Genomic DNA, 20,737 nt, shown 5'->3' with positions numbered 1-20,737 from the left:
CTCCTAACCCTTTCCTGTCCCATCATCCCCATAAAACCTATCTGTGTCAGTGTGACATAAAGCAAATCTTAAAAAAACAAGGAAACCAAGATAGCAATCTTAATTACCCCCAGTTAATTACACCTGGGTGTGTCTGCTTTAAATACCAGTCAAAGAGGACAATATTTTCAGCATGAAATGCCACAACTTCGTGACTTGAATTTCATAAAATAGTGTATATTCCTTCCCTTTGACCAGTAGATTTAAGGTTTTGTAGATTTCAAGCTTCCTTATTCAATTTGAAAAGGTATCTTTAAAATATTATTGAAGTACATCATTTTAACTTCTCTAAGGATGCATTAATGCAAGTTCATGGTTCATGCTAAACTTTCTCTCCATGTCATATCACTTACGTCTGTAAATTTCTCCCTCAATTTGTTTATATTCCTTCACAATCTTGAGATAATTATTTGTGCTGTGTAACAAGAGACATTATTAGAACTTTATGATTTTGCTTTATATTTCCTTAAATTTCTGATAGTAAATTTATAATGGCCAGATTTTATGAGGACCAATCGTTTCTGCTTTCAGAAAATGATCTTTATGCTTTTAATCACATGCAAGTGATCTTTGTGGTATTTATAACACTTGAAGTCAGTATTCATACACACCTGGCATCAATTTCAATGACATAATTTGCTCATTTTGAGGACATGTTTCCAAAACTCTGTCCATCAAAGACAATACTTCATGAATGAACTGGTACTTATCCCTCCAACATAATTGAATGGCCGGTATTATTGCAACAGAGTTGTGTATTTATATCAATGCTACTACCATTAGTAGACAATTTAATAATTAATAATTTAATAATTAATGGTTATAGTCTTACTTAGCCATGACCCTATGGAAACTGTCTTCAGACATCAATTTTTGTTATGCTCTTGTGAATATGTATAATGCTTTATGAATTGTGGTGATGATGGTCTCTCTTACAAGTTACATAATATTTTACATAAGATTAGTGCATTGCCCTAGTTGCTGGCTTTCATCTCAGTTAACCGAGGTTTGAAGTTGGTGGATCCTGAGTCAGAAATAACTGTGTGATATAGGGAAAGGTATTTGGCCTTCAATCCCTTGCCAAATACCAAAATAAGCCAGGGTGACTTAAGTGACTTCGAAAACAACTGGGATAAGCTGAAGATTCATTGACTGATTCATTTATTTATTTACATCTATATGAAAAGTATTGAGATATTTAATACAGGAACAGAAGAATGCAAATATTTCCAGTAAATTTTTTACTATTATCATCAGTGACAAACAAATGGTAATTAAATCAGTAGTTACTTGCTTCTTCTCTCTTATACTGCCACTAGTCAGTCAATTGCATTGTTTCATAATTCCAAGAACCAAATCCTTGTGTGAAACACATTTAATTACAAAATAGAAAATGACAATAATTTAAATTTCGATCCAGCATTGAAGAGATACAAGGGGACAAAATAGATTGCCTTTAAAAATAAATCTGGTATAATTAATAATATATTAATGATCTGAATCTTTCAACACATTTTAGAAATATTTACACTTTACCCACCAAGCTCTATAGCTGCAGTCACTAAAGTGCGGCCAGTATCCAGTATTCGGGAGATAGTAGGTTCGAACCCCACTGTCGGCAGCCCTGAAAATGGTTTTCCGTGGTTTCCCATTTTCACACCAGGCAAATGCCGGGGCTGTACCTTAAAATTAAGGCCACGGCCGCTTCCTTCCCACTCCTAGCCCTTTCCTGTCTCATCGTCGCCATAAGACCTATCTGTGTCGGTGTGATGTAAAACAACTATCAAAAAAATAAAACCACTTTACCCAAACAACTGAAAATTTAAAACTCTATTTCCTGGAAAATTGCTATTTTTGGAGATTTGGCAGTTTTGGGTGTGAGGTGGTTAATTTATAACCTCCCAATCCAGAAAATGTTAGAAGTATGAATAAAGTAATTTGCTACTCCCGATTTTAATTTTGAAGTTCCTCCCATGCCTATCAGGTGAATTAAAAATACTGTACCGTATTTCCTGCATATGATGTACCGGTATCTTAAAATAGATTAATAGGGAATAATTATGGAAAGTAAGATGGTTGTTATAACAAAATACTGTAGTATATACAAAAGAGGAGGCAAGACATGTATTTCATGCAGATAATTACACAAGTGCCCAAAAGCTACAAGCTGTTTATATTACTTCACATCCCAAGTTTGAACATTATAGTAGCCAACCTGAAAACTCTAGTCTCAGCAAAAGCCAGTTCACACTCTTCTAATAAATGTACGTAATGCTGGGTTTCAGACGGTCCTGTTGAGGAAATAGACAGGATTATAATCTCACATTGGTGCTCTTTATAAAGGTATATGTCTGATTGGTTCAATAATTCTTGCACATAGCTTTTGAGCACCCTCTCACAATTTTTACTCTATTTCAGTGGGGTTCTTTGTCATCTTCAGTTTGAATGCAATTGAAATGTAGATGATAGAAACATACTAAAAAATAAAAGTGCAAAGTATCTTTGTACTCTTGGAGGTAGTGGGATAAAATGATTGACTCCACGCCCAACCAACTTTGTTTCCAAAAATCAAATTGGTACCCATTTCTGATGTAGACCAAGTAAACCCCAGGACCAAGTGCCTTGCAAAAGTAGAAGTCTTGTTTCTTAATTTTTGACTCTCTTACAATGAACTCAAGTCCATTAAAGTAAATTGAGTTCACCTTTACCACTTTGTCTTGGTAGTCCCCAAATAGAAATGTACAAAGATAATATACACAATGATAGGTTAGCGGGGATGGTAGGAGTAGCAGAATGGAGAGATAAAGATGAAATTTAAAAAAAGACTGGATTTAAATCTTCACACACTGCTACCTTCTGGCAAATCCACAGGATGCTCAATGAGGGTGCCATTCTTGAAGGAAGAAGAGTTTTCATGATCAGAAATTATTTTATATGAATCATACTACTTTTAGAGAATAATAGAAGATGAAGTTGAAATAATAAAAACCCCAATACTGATAAAATTGAGAACATCTGAGCTCCCTTCCTCTCTCTGCTCTCTTCACCCCTACCAAGGGCTAAGTTCTGACTCACTTGCTGATTGTTTAAGTAATGTACAGTAAGTCAGTTTCTAACCCCTAATGCTAATGTATTCAAATAAACACAAATTCAAATGAAAATAATTCAAAATATAAACAACAAATTGACCATTGAAATACAGGATCTATTACAACTGTTAAATTATACATCTTGAACCAATTTACACTAATATGCATTAAGAGACAAAATAGGCTTATGGTACATTACCTATAATTATAAATATTTGATTTTAAATTATTGGTGCCAAACTAGGATCACATAAAAAAAGAAACTCTAGCTACACATCAAGAATCAATAAATTAAGGTACCCACCACTTTACACATCTATTTCCTGTCCCACATCATGGAACTTCAAGATGGCATATTCCGTTGGGGCTTGCTGGGGCCTATAATGTGGGGGAAGGTGGGGATCGCGCCGTCCAACACTGGCGGCCAGAGCTAGATCTGCATACACTATACTATCCGAGACGTAGGGGTCGGTCATATAATAAGGTTGCTGGTACTCCAGTCGTAAAGGGGGAAGGTAAGTCCTATTGCTTCTTCTGGTGCTGCCACACTGGGTAGTGTTGGTGGGGTTCATTAGTAGATGATGCTGTGATGTTAGATTGTAGTGATGATGGTGATGCTGCTGCAGTTGGCTCTGGAAGGAGAGCCACAAGCCATGCTGGTTAGTTGCAAGCACTACCCAAGAATTTTACTGTACACTACTCGTTACGTTTACGGTTGTCCCAAAATTCTCATAATTTCCTTTCTTTTTAAAGTGACTGATTTAACATAAAGGAGTGGTAAAATTATAATAGTTTAAACTTTCTGAAATTTCACATATCGGTACATAAGTAATGGTATGTGTCTATTCCTCATCAACACAGATCAGAAACAATGTAAACCAGGTAACTTATATGAGTGTTAGAGTTTTGATCATGCTGGTGAATAACGTTTAAAAAAAATTGATATCTTGCACCGTTGTCATTTTATCAGTTGCTGAAGTTAGTCAATCAGGTTGCTTCACAGGCACATTCAAATGCGCTTTGTGAGGCAATGTTGCTAAATCTGGACATGGCACACAACCATCTTGAGAGCACCAATCAAAGAAGGTTGTATTGCAACGTGAGTTCAAGGCCACTGTATGCATGCCACATGGCTGAATAATGAACATTTCCTTAAATGACCGATCTCCTAGAAGGTATCTATGCCGAGAAATCAAACACACACCTACCGTGGGTTTTGGTCGGTGTCACCGTAGCATACTTGCTATAGAGCGATCCTCGCAGCTCGGAGGTCCGTCTTCCAATTCCTCACCCTGACGATTTTTTTTTCTTTTTCTTTTTGGTGCTATCTGGTTGTTCTTAAGCCATGTGCAGATTTAGCAACAGTGCCTTGCAAATCCCATTTGAATTTGCCCATGAAGTGATCTGATCGGCTAATTTCAGCAGCTGATGAAATGACAATGGCACAAGATAGTGAATTATTTTTCAAATTATTTATCAGGATCATCATATTCCCTCCATGGGAACTTAGAATTTTCCATTCAATATACCTGGTTCACATTGTTTCCGACCATCCTGTATATATAATGCATGATGTATGAAAAATGATGTCTAATAATAACAGGTCATGATGACGTGGATCCAGACAGTTAAAATGAGAAGAGGAACCAACCTTCTAACTTGCAATTTTCATTCAGATTCAAATTGGGCAATTAAGATAATGTTATTTTAGATAAGGTCTGCAGACCAAATGCCTCGAAGGTGCCCCTAGGTCCTCTTAAATCAAAGTTATGTTGCAAAATCCACTTTTCCACTCTCAAGGCTTTATGAAACATCAAGATCCATAAAAAAAACTGGAGGTCAAATTTTAGCAGCAATACAATACTTGCTTCACTCACAACATTGTTCAAAATAAACTGAGACCAAGGATAACAACCAAGAATCCCACCTTTAAATGCTGATTGCAAAACTACTTTACCTTACTCTCTTCATGGTGACTCTAGATGTTAGAGGGTTGGTCCTGATCCCCCTTATTGTTTCGTAAACCTTGTATTATACAGAGTGACCGAAAATAAGTTACAGAAATTTTAAGAGGACATAGTTTTCTGAAACAAAAATTGATCTCTAGTGTATTTTATTTCCTCCTCATAAAGAAAATCGGCAAAGGAATGTAAGTTCAATTGTGAGTAATTTCTGTCAGCCTACGCAACGTATGGCCGTTCAAGCTCTCTTGCTTGATAACCTTCTTCGCAAACATTTTAAATGAAGTTTTAATTGTAAATTATTATTTAAGAACTCATAACAATTTCTCACATTGTATAATTTCACTCTAATCTTATATTCTCATTTTATATTTTTTACCATGACAATCAGGATTCTGATTTTTATCTTTGAGTATGAGTGTAAAAAGGCTGATGATGCCCTTTTAAAGGACGAAACATGTCCCTTCAAATTTTAGTTGAATAGGATGTAAGTCCTAACTTTGTAAATTCTATTGTATTGAATAGGTTGATCCGAATAAATTTTGGTAGGTAATATCTTAAATTAACCTTGGACGGTGCGCTACCATAACACACTGACATATTGCTCGCTTATGTGCAACCTTGCTGCTTATCACAGAGCAGCATCTGATCATCATGCCCGGATAATGTAGCATCTTTATCCCGATTACCATGCGCTAAGGTATCCTGAACCGACTGGCATTCAAAACTTAAATCCTAGTTGTAAAACGCTTCCCAGTTTTGGGTGAGCATAGTGCATTTGTTTTATGAAGCATATCAATAAACACAGTACATTTTGCACACGCCAAAATTCACCACACTGAAAAATAATTACTGAAAAGATATACCCACTTAAAATATATTCAATAAAAGTAAACATTGCAAGCATATCCTGTGGTATTTACAAGTATTAAAGGCTAAGTTTAGAACAGTGTATCCAAGGATATTGGCTAATAAAACTAAGTCAAGTCTAATTCTGTACATTAACATTGTGTACACTTCTATTAATGTCAAATATCTTCTGTACATTACTTAGATGTAAAAGGTCAGATCTTTAGTGATAACAGATTTCTGTTAATTGTTTATGTACATACTGTGAACATTAATATTTTTATTTCATTTTTTCAGTGTTTCACCCAGTGCAAGGCATAAGCACAAACATTTACAAGAAATGATGCTTTAAATTTCTTCTTCCTGATGCCATGCTTGTCCACTCCCCTCCCCTACATGTGCTGAGTCATGCAATGCACTCTACTGTATTGCTTGCCAACTGCACAGCACATGTAAACATCTGATACCCTGCAATCCTCAGTCAATGTTCATGTCAGTATTCTATTCTTTAGTAAAGGTTCTGATGATTTCTGCATACCCCATGCATTTTCCATGGGAACTTTGAATGCTACTACCAGCACTCTTCGCTGCTAACTTTCTGTTGTGAATTCAGTGTACTGCATCACAGGACATCAGAGATATGAACCATTTACCTCTGGTTATGGATAATGGATCCTCTATTTCATTACCGGTACTGGGTTTATTATGCTCATATACAGGGTGAAGCGTAATTCGCGCACTCGGGCGTCGCAGTGCGACTCCTCACATCCCAGCAATAAAAAAATGTCTCTTACAAAATTTCGTCTTGCGAGTATATTCGGCAGAAAAACGACGTTGATGAATAGCAATCTGGCAACACTGTAACCACATGTAGGGTAACTACCTCTGTCAGAAGATGTTGGCTGTACTGTACAGTTGGTGCAGTGGATAGAGTTTTGGGTTAGCATGCAGGAGGTCGAGTGGTCAATCCTGGGTTAAGGCGTATGTTTTTTATTTCGTAAATGTAGTCCAGGTGGTATGGTATCTGGCATCTTAATCGTCAACAGCGATTGCAGTGGGCCCTCTAGAAACCATTTGCACTTACATACCACGATCCTAGAAATGGACGAACAATCGTTTTCATTGGTCAGCCTGAAAGGCGCCCTTTCCACGTCGTGGGCGTGAATTTATTCGCACCACTTTATCTACTAGATGTGAAACCTGTTTGTTTCAGCTATCTATTTCTTATTAGTCTAACCAGGTACGGTATTTGTTGTTTCAGCGTTACAAAATGTTGTAAATGTAGGATACATGTGACCTCAGAAACGGTGTCTTACTGTATTACAGTATGTAATGTCAGATGGAAATTAGCAAATAAAAAATGCGCCTCAACCCAGGATCAAACCATCGACCTCCTGCATGCCAACCAAAAGCTCTACCCACTGCACCAACTGTACAGCACGACGAGAACGTGCTGACAGGTGTAGTTACCCTACATATGGTTACAGTGTTGCCAGATTGCTACTCTTCAACGTCCGTTTTTTACCGGATATACTCGCAAGACGAAAATTTGTAAGAGACATTTTTTTATTGCTGGCATGTGAGGAGTCGCGCTGCGACGCCCGAGTGCGCGAATTACGCTTCACCCTGTATATCACATTCGGAACCATTTTCATTCAGCATACACATATAATAATGCAAATTGATAAGCATTCTGTTAACTTTTTCACTGCTCCAGTTAAGTTTGTCTTGCAAAACTACCTGTGCTGACTTATTTTTAATACTGGTACTTGATATGAATAATACTAATAATAATAGCGAAGTACCAATATTAGTAATAAAAATAACAACTAAAGCACGCAAGATCTCCACTGATATAGTTATTATAATAATAATAATGACAGCAGTAATAAAGTATAATCTAAAAGACTGTTAATAAAAATAATTGCAGCAGAAAGAGTTTGTATGGTGACCATTATAATCATAATAATAGTGCAAGGGGAGTGTGTATGTGAGGATCTTCAAAACGCAGAAGTATTCAATCAGCAGTATGCAAAGATTGTTGGTTACAGGGATAACGTCCAGACAGAGGAGGTGACTAATACTAAAGAAGTGTTAAAATTTACCTATGATAACAACAACATTTAAAATAAGATACAAAGGTTGAAAACTAGAAAGGCGGCTAGAATTGATAATATTTCTGGGGATATACTAAAGAATGGGTTGGGATATAGTACCATATCTGAAGTACTGGTACTTATGTGATTATTGTTTGCATGATGGAGCTGTACCAAATGAATGGAGAGTTGCTATAGTAGTCCCTGTGTATAAAGAAAAGGGTGATAGACATAAAGCTGAAAATTATAGGCCAATCAGTTTGATATGCATTGTGTGTAAGCTTTGGGAAAGCATTCTTTCTGATTATATTAGACATGTCTGCGATATTAGTAACTGGTTCGTTAGAAGGCAGTTTGGGTCTAAAAAGGTTATTCCACTGAGCTCAACTTGTAGGATTCCAGTGAGATATAGCAGATATCTTGGATTCAGGAGATCAATTGGACTGTATCGTGATTGACCAGTCGAAGGCATTTTATAGGGTGAATCATGAGAGACTACTGGCAAAAATGAGTGCAATTGGACTAGACAGAAGGAGTGACTGAATGGGTGGCTATATTTCTAGAGAATAGATCTCAGAGAATTAGAGTAGGTGAAGCTTTTTCTGACCCTGTAATAATTAAGAGGTTAATTCCTCAAGATAGTATTGTTCGACATTTATGTTTTCTTATATATAAATGATATGAGTAAAGAAGTGGAATCAGAGATAAGGCTTTTTGCAGATTATGTTTATTTTTTTATAGAGAAATAAGTAAGTTACAATACTGTAAGCAACTGCAAAATGACCTCGATAATGTGAGATGGACAGAAGGCAATGGTATGATGATAAATGGGGTTAAAAGTCAGGTTGTGAGTTTCGCAAATAAGTCCTCTCGGTTTTAATTACTGTGTTGATGAGGTGAAAGTTCCTTGGGGATCATCGTAAGTACCTAGGTGTTAAAATAAGGTAAGATCTTCATTGGGGTAATCATATAAATGGGATTGTAAATAAAGGGTACAGATCTCTGCACATGGTTATGAGGGTATTTAGGGCTTGTAGTAAGGACTTAAAGAACAGGGCAGATAAGACACCAACTAGAGTATGGTTCCAGTGTATGGGATCCACACCAGGATTACTTGATTCAAGAACTGGAAAAATCCAAAGAAAAGCAACTCGATTTGTTCTGGGCAATTTCTGACAAAGGAGTTGCGTTACAAAAATGTTGCAAAGTTTGGGCTGGGAAGACTTGGGGGAAAGAAGATGAGCTGCTCAACCAAGAGGTATGTTCCAAGTTGTCAGTGAATAAATGGCGTGGAATGTCATTAGTAGACAATTAGGTTTGAGCGGTGTCTTTAAAAGTAGGAAAGATCACAATATGAAGAGGATAAAATTGGAATTCAAGAGGACGAATTGCAACAAATATTTGTTTATAGGAGGAGGAATGAGGGAATAGAATAATTTATCAAAGGAAATGCTTGATAAATTTACAATTTCTTTGAAATAATTTAAGAAAGGACTAGGATAGGGAATCTGCCACCTGGTTGACAGCCCTAAATTCAGATCAATTACAATTGATTGATAAAGGAAACTACTTAATGAAAGTCGGGGACAGATAACAAATACTGTAATGCTAAGGATGATGACAAATGCCTTCACATGGAACTGGAGGTTCTGTGGCTATGATCAAACAGAGTAGAGACAATACGCAACACTCAGTGAGATATCGAGGGACAGCTATTAGAGCTCTCTCTAGCGGATTGACCTGAGAACTACTGATTCTGTCATAAGAGCACGTGTATATGTGTGTGAAGTTTTTGGTGTTATTAATGAGTTTTCAGTGAGTTGACATAATTAAATAGTAGCGCGTGTCGTTCCTTGATATCTCCTCTCAACATGAGAGGAAAGGTATGTACTGTGTTTGGCTGCAGTAAGTATGAAGAGAGAAGAATGCGCGGTCTTAGTTCCGGTTACCTCATGACAAGAAAATGTAAGTAATATTGTGTTTGCATATATATTCTTCCAGTGACAAAGAGATTTTTATAGTACTTCATAATCTTCTGACCTTCTCGACCCATATTTTAACTGGCTTAAAATATAATACGCATATTTTATTGTATAGTGCAGCAGTTAACCTTCAATCCTGATGTGTTGTTGTAGGTCTGATAAGTGGGTTTGATTTAGTTCAGGAAAATACATATGCATATGAGTGTGGCTGGTTGTGTTCCAAGTTACCCCATTTGGAATGCCGTAATGCGTTGTCAAGCACTGAAGAAAATATGGGTGATTTAAGAAATGTACATATTTTGTTGAAACGATATGATGATGCAAATTTGCTTTACCCTAATGTAATGGCAAGTATTGCATATAGGGAAAGTTTGAATGTTTTTGAGGCTAAATTTATAGATTTTCTTTCTGTTAGTAGGCTTCAAGTTAAGAGGAAAATTGTCCAGCTCTTAAATGTGAATAATTGAATCATGTGTGTAAGGAATGTGCTGATATTTTTGTTGAGAAGTGTTTTAATATGATGATACAATGCTTTTAAATGGGAAAAAAGAAAAATCTAGCCATGAATGTCCAGGCAGGAATTCTAAAGCTAAAAAAGTAATGCATAAATGAAAGATCAAGCCCTTTCAGAGCAGTCCATTTCAAATCGTGATTATATGTCTAACATCAGTCTTTAAATAATAACCTGTTAAATAATTCTTCATTCATTTATCCAGAATTCCTTTAGCAACTTTGAAGTTAATATCTTAGTAACACTTTCTTTCTAGACATAATTTATTTATCCATTTCCGTACATACATTTCCATTGATATTTGAATTTAGCGCGAATTTTCAGGTCAAGCCACTAGGAGGGCCACTTGTGACTTGCCTCCCATTTTAACAAGGCTAAATCCGGAAGTGTCGCGTATTGTCTCTACTGTATTTGCTATGATCACAATACCGACAGTAAAACTAGAAGCTTTCTTCCTTCCTTTTGCTAAGGATAACCAGCTACTGAAAGTGAATTATATCGATAGGTCTTCAGTGAATCTTTTCTTCTCTAAATTTCTGCAAATGGAACAATGATACCTTTTCTTGTGTTTTTGTATAGCATTAGCATGGCTTCAACAACCAATAGTTAAATGCAATGCTTTGACTGAACATGCCCTTCATGCGATCGATATTCATTTGAAATAATCTCAAGAATTTAGGTACTAACTGTATTCTCATGCCTTAACTACATCATGAGGTTCTCGTGAAATAACTTTTAAAAAATATGTATTTTAAATCAATTTATTGTAGCCTTTTAAAAAACCAGTTCCTTTAAAATCTATACATAGTTGTTCCTTTTCAGCTATGAGGAATATTAATTGATGTACCACTTCCTTACAGGCCATTTAGAGTTGTTAGAAAAGAAAATAGTGTCTTCTTTGAAGATCTTCATTTGTACAGAGTAGGGAACGGGACTTATTTATATGCATTACATGCATTTATATACATTGTTTGTTTGCTGCACATGCTAAATCTTAAAATATACAGAGTCCATTTCGGTTTTGTTTGAGATGATTATGATGTGTGAAGAAATGAGCAGGTGGAAATGAACCACTTAATCGGATAAATTAAGGCTAAAGGAATACATGCACAAGAACAACAATATCACATAATTCCATCATATTGGATCAAAGTTCATCAATGATAAAAAGGATCTTCTTCTGAATATACTTTTTATCTTTTGATTTTCATATTCACTCCACATAAATGCTGGAATTAGATGGCATTTCAGTCTCTAGTCACTTTCTCCACTAATTAACTAAGAATACAGACATTAGAATAACAAAAATAATGACAATGTTCCGATCCCTAAATGAAACAGAAATACATTCTGGATGGAAGAGGAGTATGCTTCTGATATGAGGTGGTGGCAAGAATAAGTTTGATTCCTGGCCAGGTTAAATGGTTATTTCCATTGGCTCTGGGACTGGGATTTTATACTGACCCCAGCATCCCTGTAACTTTCACATCGCATCCAGCACTATTGTCCACTACAATAACACAAGTATCCTATACACAGCAGATGCTACCCACGCTCATTGAAGGGTCTGCCTTACAACGCTAGAAATAGACACACAAAATTATTATTATTATTATTATTATTATTATTATTATTATTATTATTATTATTATTATTATTATTATTATCATCATCAACATGTCCGGCTCCATGGCTAAATAGTTAGCGTGCTGTCCTTTAGTTCACTTTGGCACATTTTCAGTAGAGGTTCAGTCACTCAGAAGTCAAACCACATTCGTGCCTATTGATGATAATCTGAAGAGTCACTGTTGCATTTGCAAGGGGGTGCCATAATTTGTGCACACATTCCTCACAGGATATCTGCATTCTTTTAGATGAAATGCAAGACCACATCGAGTGGTAGTGTTGTGTAATATACTCCAGGAGTTCAACATTGCCCGAATGCAATGGCCTGCAATGTCTCTGGACCTTCCAGCCATTGTCTAAGAGTGGGCTAGCCTCCCTTGAGATGACTTGGACAACTTTATCCAAGGTATACCACAATGAATATCCGTGGAAACACTTCCTACTGAACAAACTGTCAGTCCTTGCTTAACTGAGCAAAGTTGTTTCTGTATTTGTCTTGTAATTACATTTTCTACACTATTCATGCATTATTTGATAAAGTAGTCTACTTTGGTTCGATTCCCAGCTGGCCCTGGGACTTGAACTTTCATTGATTAATTCCGGTGTCTTGGGGGCTGGGTGTGTGTGCCGTCTTCAGTATTAGAATTCATCGTAGATAGGGTCCCATCCTGACAGATGTGCAGATTGCCTATACGGCATCAATGCAAAAGACCTGCACGAGGCCTCTTCGGAGGCCACATGCTACTGCTGTTGTTGTTGTTAATAAAATAAAAATCTTCCGGGCTATTCTGCCACGGACCACTCCTCTCATACGACAAGTCAAAAGTAACGGAGCATGCACTGCCTGACAGAAAGCATGAGATCTGTTACGAGGATACTGATATATTGGCCACAACATCCCACTTCCATGCCCGCCTCTACAGGGAAGCTATTGAAATACACAAACATCTGGATAACTTTAATAGAAAGGAAGAAGGTCTGAAGCTCAGCAAGGCTTGGTATACCCCCTTATATAACTTTCGGCTGAAGCCAACTAAGATCAGGGACATCACAGTCAAACAACCAGAGGACCGCTTGCTTGGCGCCACCCAATCGGAGGTCGTGCATTCCGAGATCCAATCTGACTACAGACTGCTTGGCGTGACGCATTCATAAGTCATGCCCTCATATATTCAACCAGACGACAAACTGCACAGTGCGAACCAATCAGAGGTCGTGTGCTCAGATATCCAACCAAATGTCAGACTGCTTGACGCAACCCAATCGGAGGCCGCATACCCAGATATAAATGTAGAAGCGACTAACAGTGGGAGCATGGGTTGGCAACAATGGTTCCTCTAGCTGAGCCTGGCATTGTTCCTGTCCGTCCTCCCTCGCTCAACTCTTGTTCTCTTCCGACCCCAATGGTTTGCGAGACCTAGAGAATCTTTCATTTCCATGCCCTCCGCAGCCCTTCTCCTCTTTTGCTGATACCTTCATTCTTTGAAGCGTTGAACCTCTTCCATTTTCCTTCTGTTTAGTGTTAAGTAAGGATGGTTGAACAGTTGAACTTTCTCTTTATATTTAATAATTGCTACCACCACCTTGGGAAGTTTCTAGCACAACCATTAAATGACATTCTATTAACTCTTTTCCACATTTATTTCCCTTTCTTGCTACAATCCTTCCTTTTTTTTGTTTCTCGTTTAATAATAGGTCAGCTGAAAATCTTAGGTAATCCTGTACCATTTCCTCTGCGTACTAAATTCTTAATCACTTTCTTGCCTGGCACATCACTTCTGCATATTTCTTCTCACATTTGAGTGGATAAGATTTCTTCCTTGAGAAATGCCAAGGAAGGAGTTAACATCAGGACTAGCAACACCTAAGCAGAAGCTTTATTATTCATGCTCCTGTCCTCTTGTGAGGACCTTGATAAAATGAGATTTCTTAACAAAGTTTATGTACCTGAAATCTTATGCTCTAATGCTTAACAGTTGGAACATATTTAGATTGTTGCTTTCATGACCTGGAGGACCATTTTAATAAACAAGATATCTTTTTGTGTTTTTCATTTTTATTTATTTCCTTCTTTCTTTCTTTTTTTTTACTCTTGTCTCTTCAACTTTCTTTCTATTATTCTGGTCTTTTCTCCCCCCTCCCCCTCCCACCACCTTGCCGCCATTGTAGACTTACTTCTCTCTTCATTTCCATCCTAATTCTATTTCTTGCATTATTTATTATTTTCCTCCCATTCCTATTTGTTTCATTTTTCATTCATATTCATCCCTCATCACCCTGCCTGATGACCTTTTATTGTCTATTCTGCAACTCATGAACATGAAAACATAAATCATCAGGCTAGAAGCAAATATGATGACATCAATCTCTTCTTGGAATATAATAGCACAGAGTATCTGGTGACAAATGAGACTATCATTTATTCAACAAAACAACAGTCAACTGATTTCAAAGCTCTGAGTAATATTAAAACAGTTGAGGTTTTTTCTAAGACTGTAGATAAAAACCTTGTCCAGCAAGAGTTCCTTTATGTGCCATTAAATCTACTGACACAAGGCAGATGAATGTGAGAACCCTCAAATACCACTGGATTGAGACAGGATTGAACCTGTAAACTTAAGCCCAGAAAGCCAGTATGAATACTCTTCTTCACCAGTGAGTGCTTTTTCTTTGCTTGGCATGTGAACAACATGTGATCAATTCACATTAATAAACGTCTTTGTATTGAATAGGTGGACCTAATAATTTCAATTATTGTAATGGCATGGAACTGCTATTCAGTCTGGATCTGAGCAAGCTCAGTTATATAATTACTGCTTATGATACCCACTGTAAAATTATATATCTAGTTATTAAACTGTTTCAGTCTATTTATAAGCCTGGTAGTTTCTCTCAGATGAGAGTCTGGGGGATCAACTGCATCTTTGGGAAAATCCCCCTACCAAACATGGCACTATATTGATTTGTATATTATCTATGTAAATAAAATTATAGGGGATCTGTACAATAATTTATTTTTTTAGCATGTTTATGAGATATTTGTCCATTTTAGGTCAACTCAAGACCATATCGGTGGTTTTTAGCTTTTGTGTCTGTCCATTTGTTCGTACGTTTGTCTGTTCCACCATCAAGGGCAAACATCCGAAAGCATTTCTATCAAACTTCACATTTGCAGTCTACTCATCCAGGAACAGGTTTTGATAAGTTTATGATTAAAAATTAACTTAATAGACTGTGGGTTTATAGGAAGACCAAGAGAGTTACTTGATGTTTTCTCATATATATTTTGGATTTTCTGTAAAACATGTAGGGTAACGGGGGTTAAGAGTTCGCAGCATCTAAGAGTATGCATAGTTGTTTTCGTGTAGTTGGGAACACTACAGTTGTGTTTTGGCGGTCGTGCAGTGAAGTTGTTAGTGATCGTGAGTGTATCCCAAAAGTTTGTAGTTTTACCTCAAGTGGTTTGATTTCTACAGGTAAATATCATACTAGTACATTCTAATAAACTTCTTTCTTGGTTCCTTACTTAACTAGCATTAATTTTAAACACATACCAGGAGTAATTTCAGTCCATTATGAAGTAGTGCACTCGATAGCCTCGCTGATCATATGCACGCTGTCTGCTTGTCTGACAAGTGGTGCGATCTAGAGACGATTATTTAAAAGTGTTGCAATGGGGCCAAGAGTGCACACTGGTTGGAAGCCCAAGAGTACGCGCAAACTCTTACACGCTTGTCGTGCGTACTCTTTGACGCTCACTTTCTTTATGGGAGGAAACGATTGAATTGTTTTTTTTTTCTATTATATTGTGATGCTATATTTCAGAATCTTCACCATGGGGAAGTATAAAAGACCGTCAAATCGCAGACTGGTGGTCACAGAACAAAATCTCGAGGAAGCAAAGCGGAGAATCGAACAAGGGAGTTCGCAGCGACAGGTGGCCAGAGATATGGATGTTAATGAAGCAACTCTAAGGAAACGTCTGAAATGTGTATGTATAAGCTCAATAATTTATGCGTACTTGATGCAGTTGTTAACATCATTGGATGTCACTACTCTGCCACGAATGACTTTGTGGGGGGGGCTAGAACTGTGTCCTTCACATGCAAGTCCCCTGTTTGGTGTCAGTTTCGAAGACGTAGGTGTAGGCTCACGCAATTATTATTATTAATAAGACCGGTACCATGAGCTAATTAAAATAGTTCATTGCATCCTATTCTTCACTTACAGTACACTGATCGTTCCTGATCATGCATTGGCAGCATCAGTGACAACCACGGGAATAATAAATAGAATGAGAATTCAATAATAGAATGAGAATTCAATTCAATTCTTAGCCTCTTTTGTCTAATTATAATATTCTGGTTTTAGGGATCCGTGCCTAAATCATTGGGGAGATATAAGAAAGCACTAACTGAAGAAATGGAGAGAGAGTTAGCAGACCATTGCAGGGACTTAGATGAGAGGTTCTATGGAGTTACAAGGAAGCAGTTAATGCAAATTGCCTATGCTTATGCTGAAGCAAATGACGTTGCTGAAAGGTTTAACCCAGAAAAGAAGCTTGTTGGGAAAGACTGGTTCTCGGTCTTCTGTAAACACCATAGGCTCAGTGTTCGAAACCCTGAGCAGTGCAGTTTGGCAAGAGCATGGGGATTTAACAGGATTCAAGTAAGACGTTTTTTCAAGAACCTCACGGAAGTTTATGAAAGAAAATGTTTTTCTCCTGGTAGGGTATTTAATATGGGTCTGGCATTTCATCCGTCCCAAATAAGTCGCCGAAAATTGTAACTGCAAAAGGCAAGAAAAATGTATGCAAAGTCTCATCTGCAGAAAGAGGGCAACTTGTTACAGTAGTGTGCCGTACTAGTGCTACAGGAGTTTATGTTCCTCCTGCAAATATATTTCCAGGAAAGAAAAGAAATGAATACTTCAGAGAAGCACCACCTCTTTCACTCACCCTAATGTCAGATACAGGCTATATGAATGCTGATCTCTTTGCTAATAACTGGCTTCCACATTTCCAACATCATGTTAAGGCGTCAAATGACGACCCGGTGCTTTTGATCCTCAACAACCACAGTTCTCATTGCTCACTACAAGCAGTGGAATTCTGTAGAAAGAACAATATAACACTGCTTTCGATTCCTCCGGACACCAGTCATAAGCTTCAACCTTTGGACAGGTGTTTCTTTGGGCCCTTAAAATCTGCTTATGCAGATGAAGTAGACAAACACATGGTAGCCAATCCTGGGACACCTATATGCAATACCGTCCTATCCAGTCTTTTCAGAAAAGCCTACAGTAAAGTTGCAACAATTCATCTGGCTGAGAAATCTTTTGCTTGCACTGGAATTTTCCCCTACAACCCAGATATTTTTACAGACATTGATTACCTTCCAGCCACAGTGACAGAGATTCCAGCACAGTGTGTGACCTTGGGAGAAAGTGAGACTTTGTTCCAAAATGTTATGCCGAAACAGCCCGAGACTGCACCTCAACAGTCGACTTCTCCACCATGTAGCTCACTAGATAGGATTTCTGTTCAGACTCAGACATCACCACCTACAGTTCCTGGTCTTCAAAACTCTGAAGAAGTCACAGAACGCATCACCGTGCCTAAACGAGCGGACGAGTCGACAAAGAAAAGAAAAGCCTTAGGTCTAAGGTCTGAAATTCTTTCTGATTCCCCCTACAGGAAACAGCTCGAGACAAAATCAACAGCAGCAATGGAAAAGAGTCGGATAAAAAACAAAAAGAACTCTGAAATATTCAAAGCAAAGTAGCACCAATAAACCAGCAAGTTCCCAACAGTCAACATCAAGAACAGCAGAGGGTAATGAAAAGCGAATTACATCGAGAGAGGAAGAAGAAACTCATTGCACTGGCTGTGGTGAAAATTTCGCCGAGGAATGGATCAAGTGTTGTATTTGTGATCAGTGGTGGCATGAGGAATGCTCTGGTTATGAAGGGATCGGTGCTTTTGTGTGTAATCATTGCGCTTAGATGATTTCTTAAGTGCGAACTCTTAGACAGATTCATCGCATACTCTTACCCAACTGTTCTGCCAAGAGTACGCAAATTCATATTTCATTATTTTTCTGATTTTACTATTTTTGTGCAATGTTAATCACACTTTATTACTGTATATATGTAGGCTGATAGACAATGTATATTAAGTCAAATGTACATTATTATTATTATTATTATTATTATTATTATTATTATTATTATTATTATTATTATTATTATTATTATTATTATTATTATTATTATTCCAAGCATTAAAAATGTACAAGTGTACTCTTAGCCCCCTTTATCCTAGACTATATATGAAATGTCCCTCATTATATTATTTTATTTACTCTTCTCTTTTGACGGCCACCGAACCAACGTTATGCGCTCATCGACCTTCATCATAAGAAATGTAAGATGTGAACGTTATCAACTAAATATTGATTTTAAAAAACCACCAAAATGAAAGAGTAAATTATCTTCGGCCTCTCGCACCATTATTCGAAAGGCATAATAGCTCGCCGCTGATACCTTTTTGTTCAAAAGAATATTTTTATGAGGATCACATTGAGGAATATTTATTGAATGGCCATCTTCACCATAATGAAATATCATAGGATATTGAAGTGCATCATAAGACGGATGAATTTCAGTGATAAGTTTGAGTTTATCATTGTGGCTCTGAATAACTATATCTCATTTTTTAAATTCTTTGCCAACGATTACTAAAGCATATCACATTTGAATTTGTATTGAACAGGTGGAAAATCATATACTTTCATCTCTTAATTGTACTAAAGCAACCTCATTAGATGTTGGAGCATTATATCGTCCTCTGTTCCGGCTCCATGGCTAAATGGTTAGCATGCTGGCCTTTGGTCACAGGGGTCATGGGTTCGATTCCCGGCAGGGTCGGGAATTTTAAGCATAATTGGTTAATTTCGCTGGCATGGGGGCTGGGTGTATGTGATGTCTTCATCATCAATTCAACCTCATCACGACATGCAGGTCGCCTACGAGCGTCAAATCAAAAGACCTGCATTCGGCGAGCCGAACTTGTCTTCAGACACTCCCGGCACTAAAAGCCATATGCCATTTCATTTTATCGTCCTCTATGAGCGTCAACCGGCTTTCTGTTCGCATGAATAACTACCTTAAAATCTTTACATCCTGAAGGCACCTTCTCAAGAGCTATTTTCAAGTTCTTCACATAACAGTTAACATCATTGAGCATTTTTTGCAACTGTTCAACCAAAGCCAGCTTAATATCTGGTATCTTAGAACAGTGTATTAGTGCTTCTCTTTTATTTTTGCCAACAAAGTAAATCTGAAAAAATCCAGGATCTTGATGAGCATTTGGTGATAGACTGCCTATGGAATGCTAAATTTGACCTTGTACTTTGAAAGTTGTCATAAAGCCGGGTTGGATGACTTGTTTAGTACCAAAAGATGTCATTTGAAAACAGCTGTTATATTTTCTAATTCGATCCAAAAAAGTGACCATGATCTGGAAGGGCACCCATTAGTACAATGGTTCAGGTGGAGATTAGAGTGGTGGTAGCTGAACCTTGCCAGAATCGTAACACATGCCTGGTGTTTCATCTTTCCACTTGAGAGCATTGCAGAACTGGCATTTATGGATCATTGACCAACGGTTACCAAGCTGTTATCTTTGTAATTAATATCAGGATCGTAAGACATCCCGGAACGAGACATAATTTTAGAAGGATGCAATCGTCTTTCTTTTCGGACCCCAGGGTGATGTTGCTCATATCGCTTGAATTGTCCTATGATATTCGCAATTATTTTGCTGGTGTGTAGCTGCCACTGCTCTATGAAACTCGGGATTATTTTTCTGGTATGTTCGTGCCGCTGCTCTATGAACCTTAAGATTATTCTTCTGGTACGTGCCCGCTGCTGCTGGATCATTGACCAATGTTATCAAGCTGTTATCTTCATAATTAATTTCAGGATCGTAAGACGTCCCGGAACGAAACTTAATTTTAGAAGGACGCAATCATCTTTCTTTTCGGACCCCAGAGTGATGTTGCTCATATCGCTTGAAGTGTCCTGTGATATTCGCGATTATTTTGCTGGTGTGTAGCTGCCGCTGCTCTATGAAACACAGGATTTTTTTTCTGATATGCCGGTGCCGCTGCTCTATGAACCTTGAGATTATTCTTCTGGTACGTGCCCCGCTGCTGCTCTATGGACTTCGGTATTTTTCTTTTGGTATTTACTTCCAGGAATTGTATGTGCGGAAATATTATTCTGTAAAAATGTGGCTGCTGCTTTTTTAAATTGTATTTTTCTCGTAGCATTTGAGTACCAAGTATGACATTTTTCAGAAACTTTTGTAAAAACGAATGAAGCACTTGTTTCTTCCACAGACATTCTTATTTAGTACTTCAAGATGTCCGTTAGAGAGATTACCAGCGGATCACAATCTTTTTACGGTATTAGCTTCATCACTAAATGTCCAGTATAACTTTTGATCACGATAAACTTCAAAGCGGAATGGAAATATTTTGCCTGCTGCCATCAACTCACGTTCCACTATAAGTTGAATCTT

General features: G+C 37.4%; 1 protein-coding gene across 2 annotated transcripts in view; it reads right to left on the bottom strand.

The window, feature by feature from the left end:
* Nucleotides 1-2,310: 2,310 nt before the first annotated feature.
* nrm (neuromusculin) overlaps nt 2,311-20,737 on the bottom strand; it is a 1,172,097-nt gene continuing 1,153,670 nt past the window's right edge. Inside the window, exons 22-23 of one of the 2 annotated variants that reach the window (XM_068228563.1) lie at nt 3,433-3,748; nt 2,311-2,330 (exon numbers count right to left, since the gene is read on the bottom strand). In XM_068228563.1, the coding sequence (XP_068084664.1) occupies nt 3,437-3,748 (312 nt within the window). In that variant the 3' untranslated portion in view covers nt 2,311-2,330; nt 3,433-3,436. Of the gene's footprint in view, nt 2,331-3,432; nt 3,761-20,737 lie in introns of those variants that run through there. The other variant, XM_067151064.2, reaches the window with a different exon arrangement.

Source organism: Anabrus simplex, chromosome 7, assembly GCF_040414725.1.
Source record: "Anabrus simplex isolate iqAnaSimp1 chromosome 7, ASM4041472v1, whole genome shotgun sequence".
In the NCBI taxonomy this organism is placed as follows: Eukaryota; Metazoa; Arthropoda; class Insecta; order Orthoptera; family Tettigoniidae; genus Anabrus; species Anabrus simplex.
This window is presented reverse-complemented; position numbering and strand designations above follow the sequence as displayed.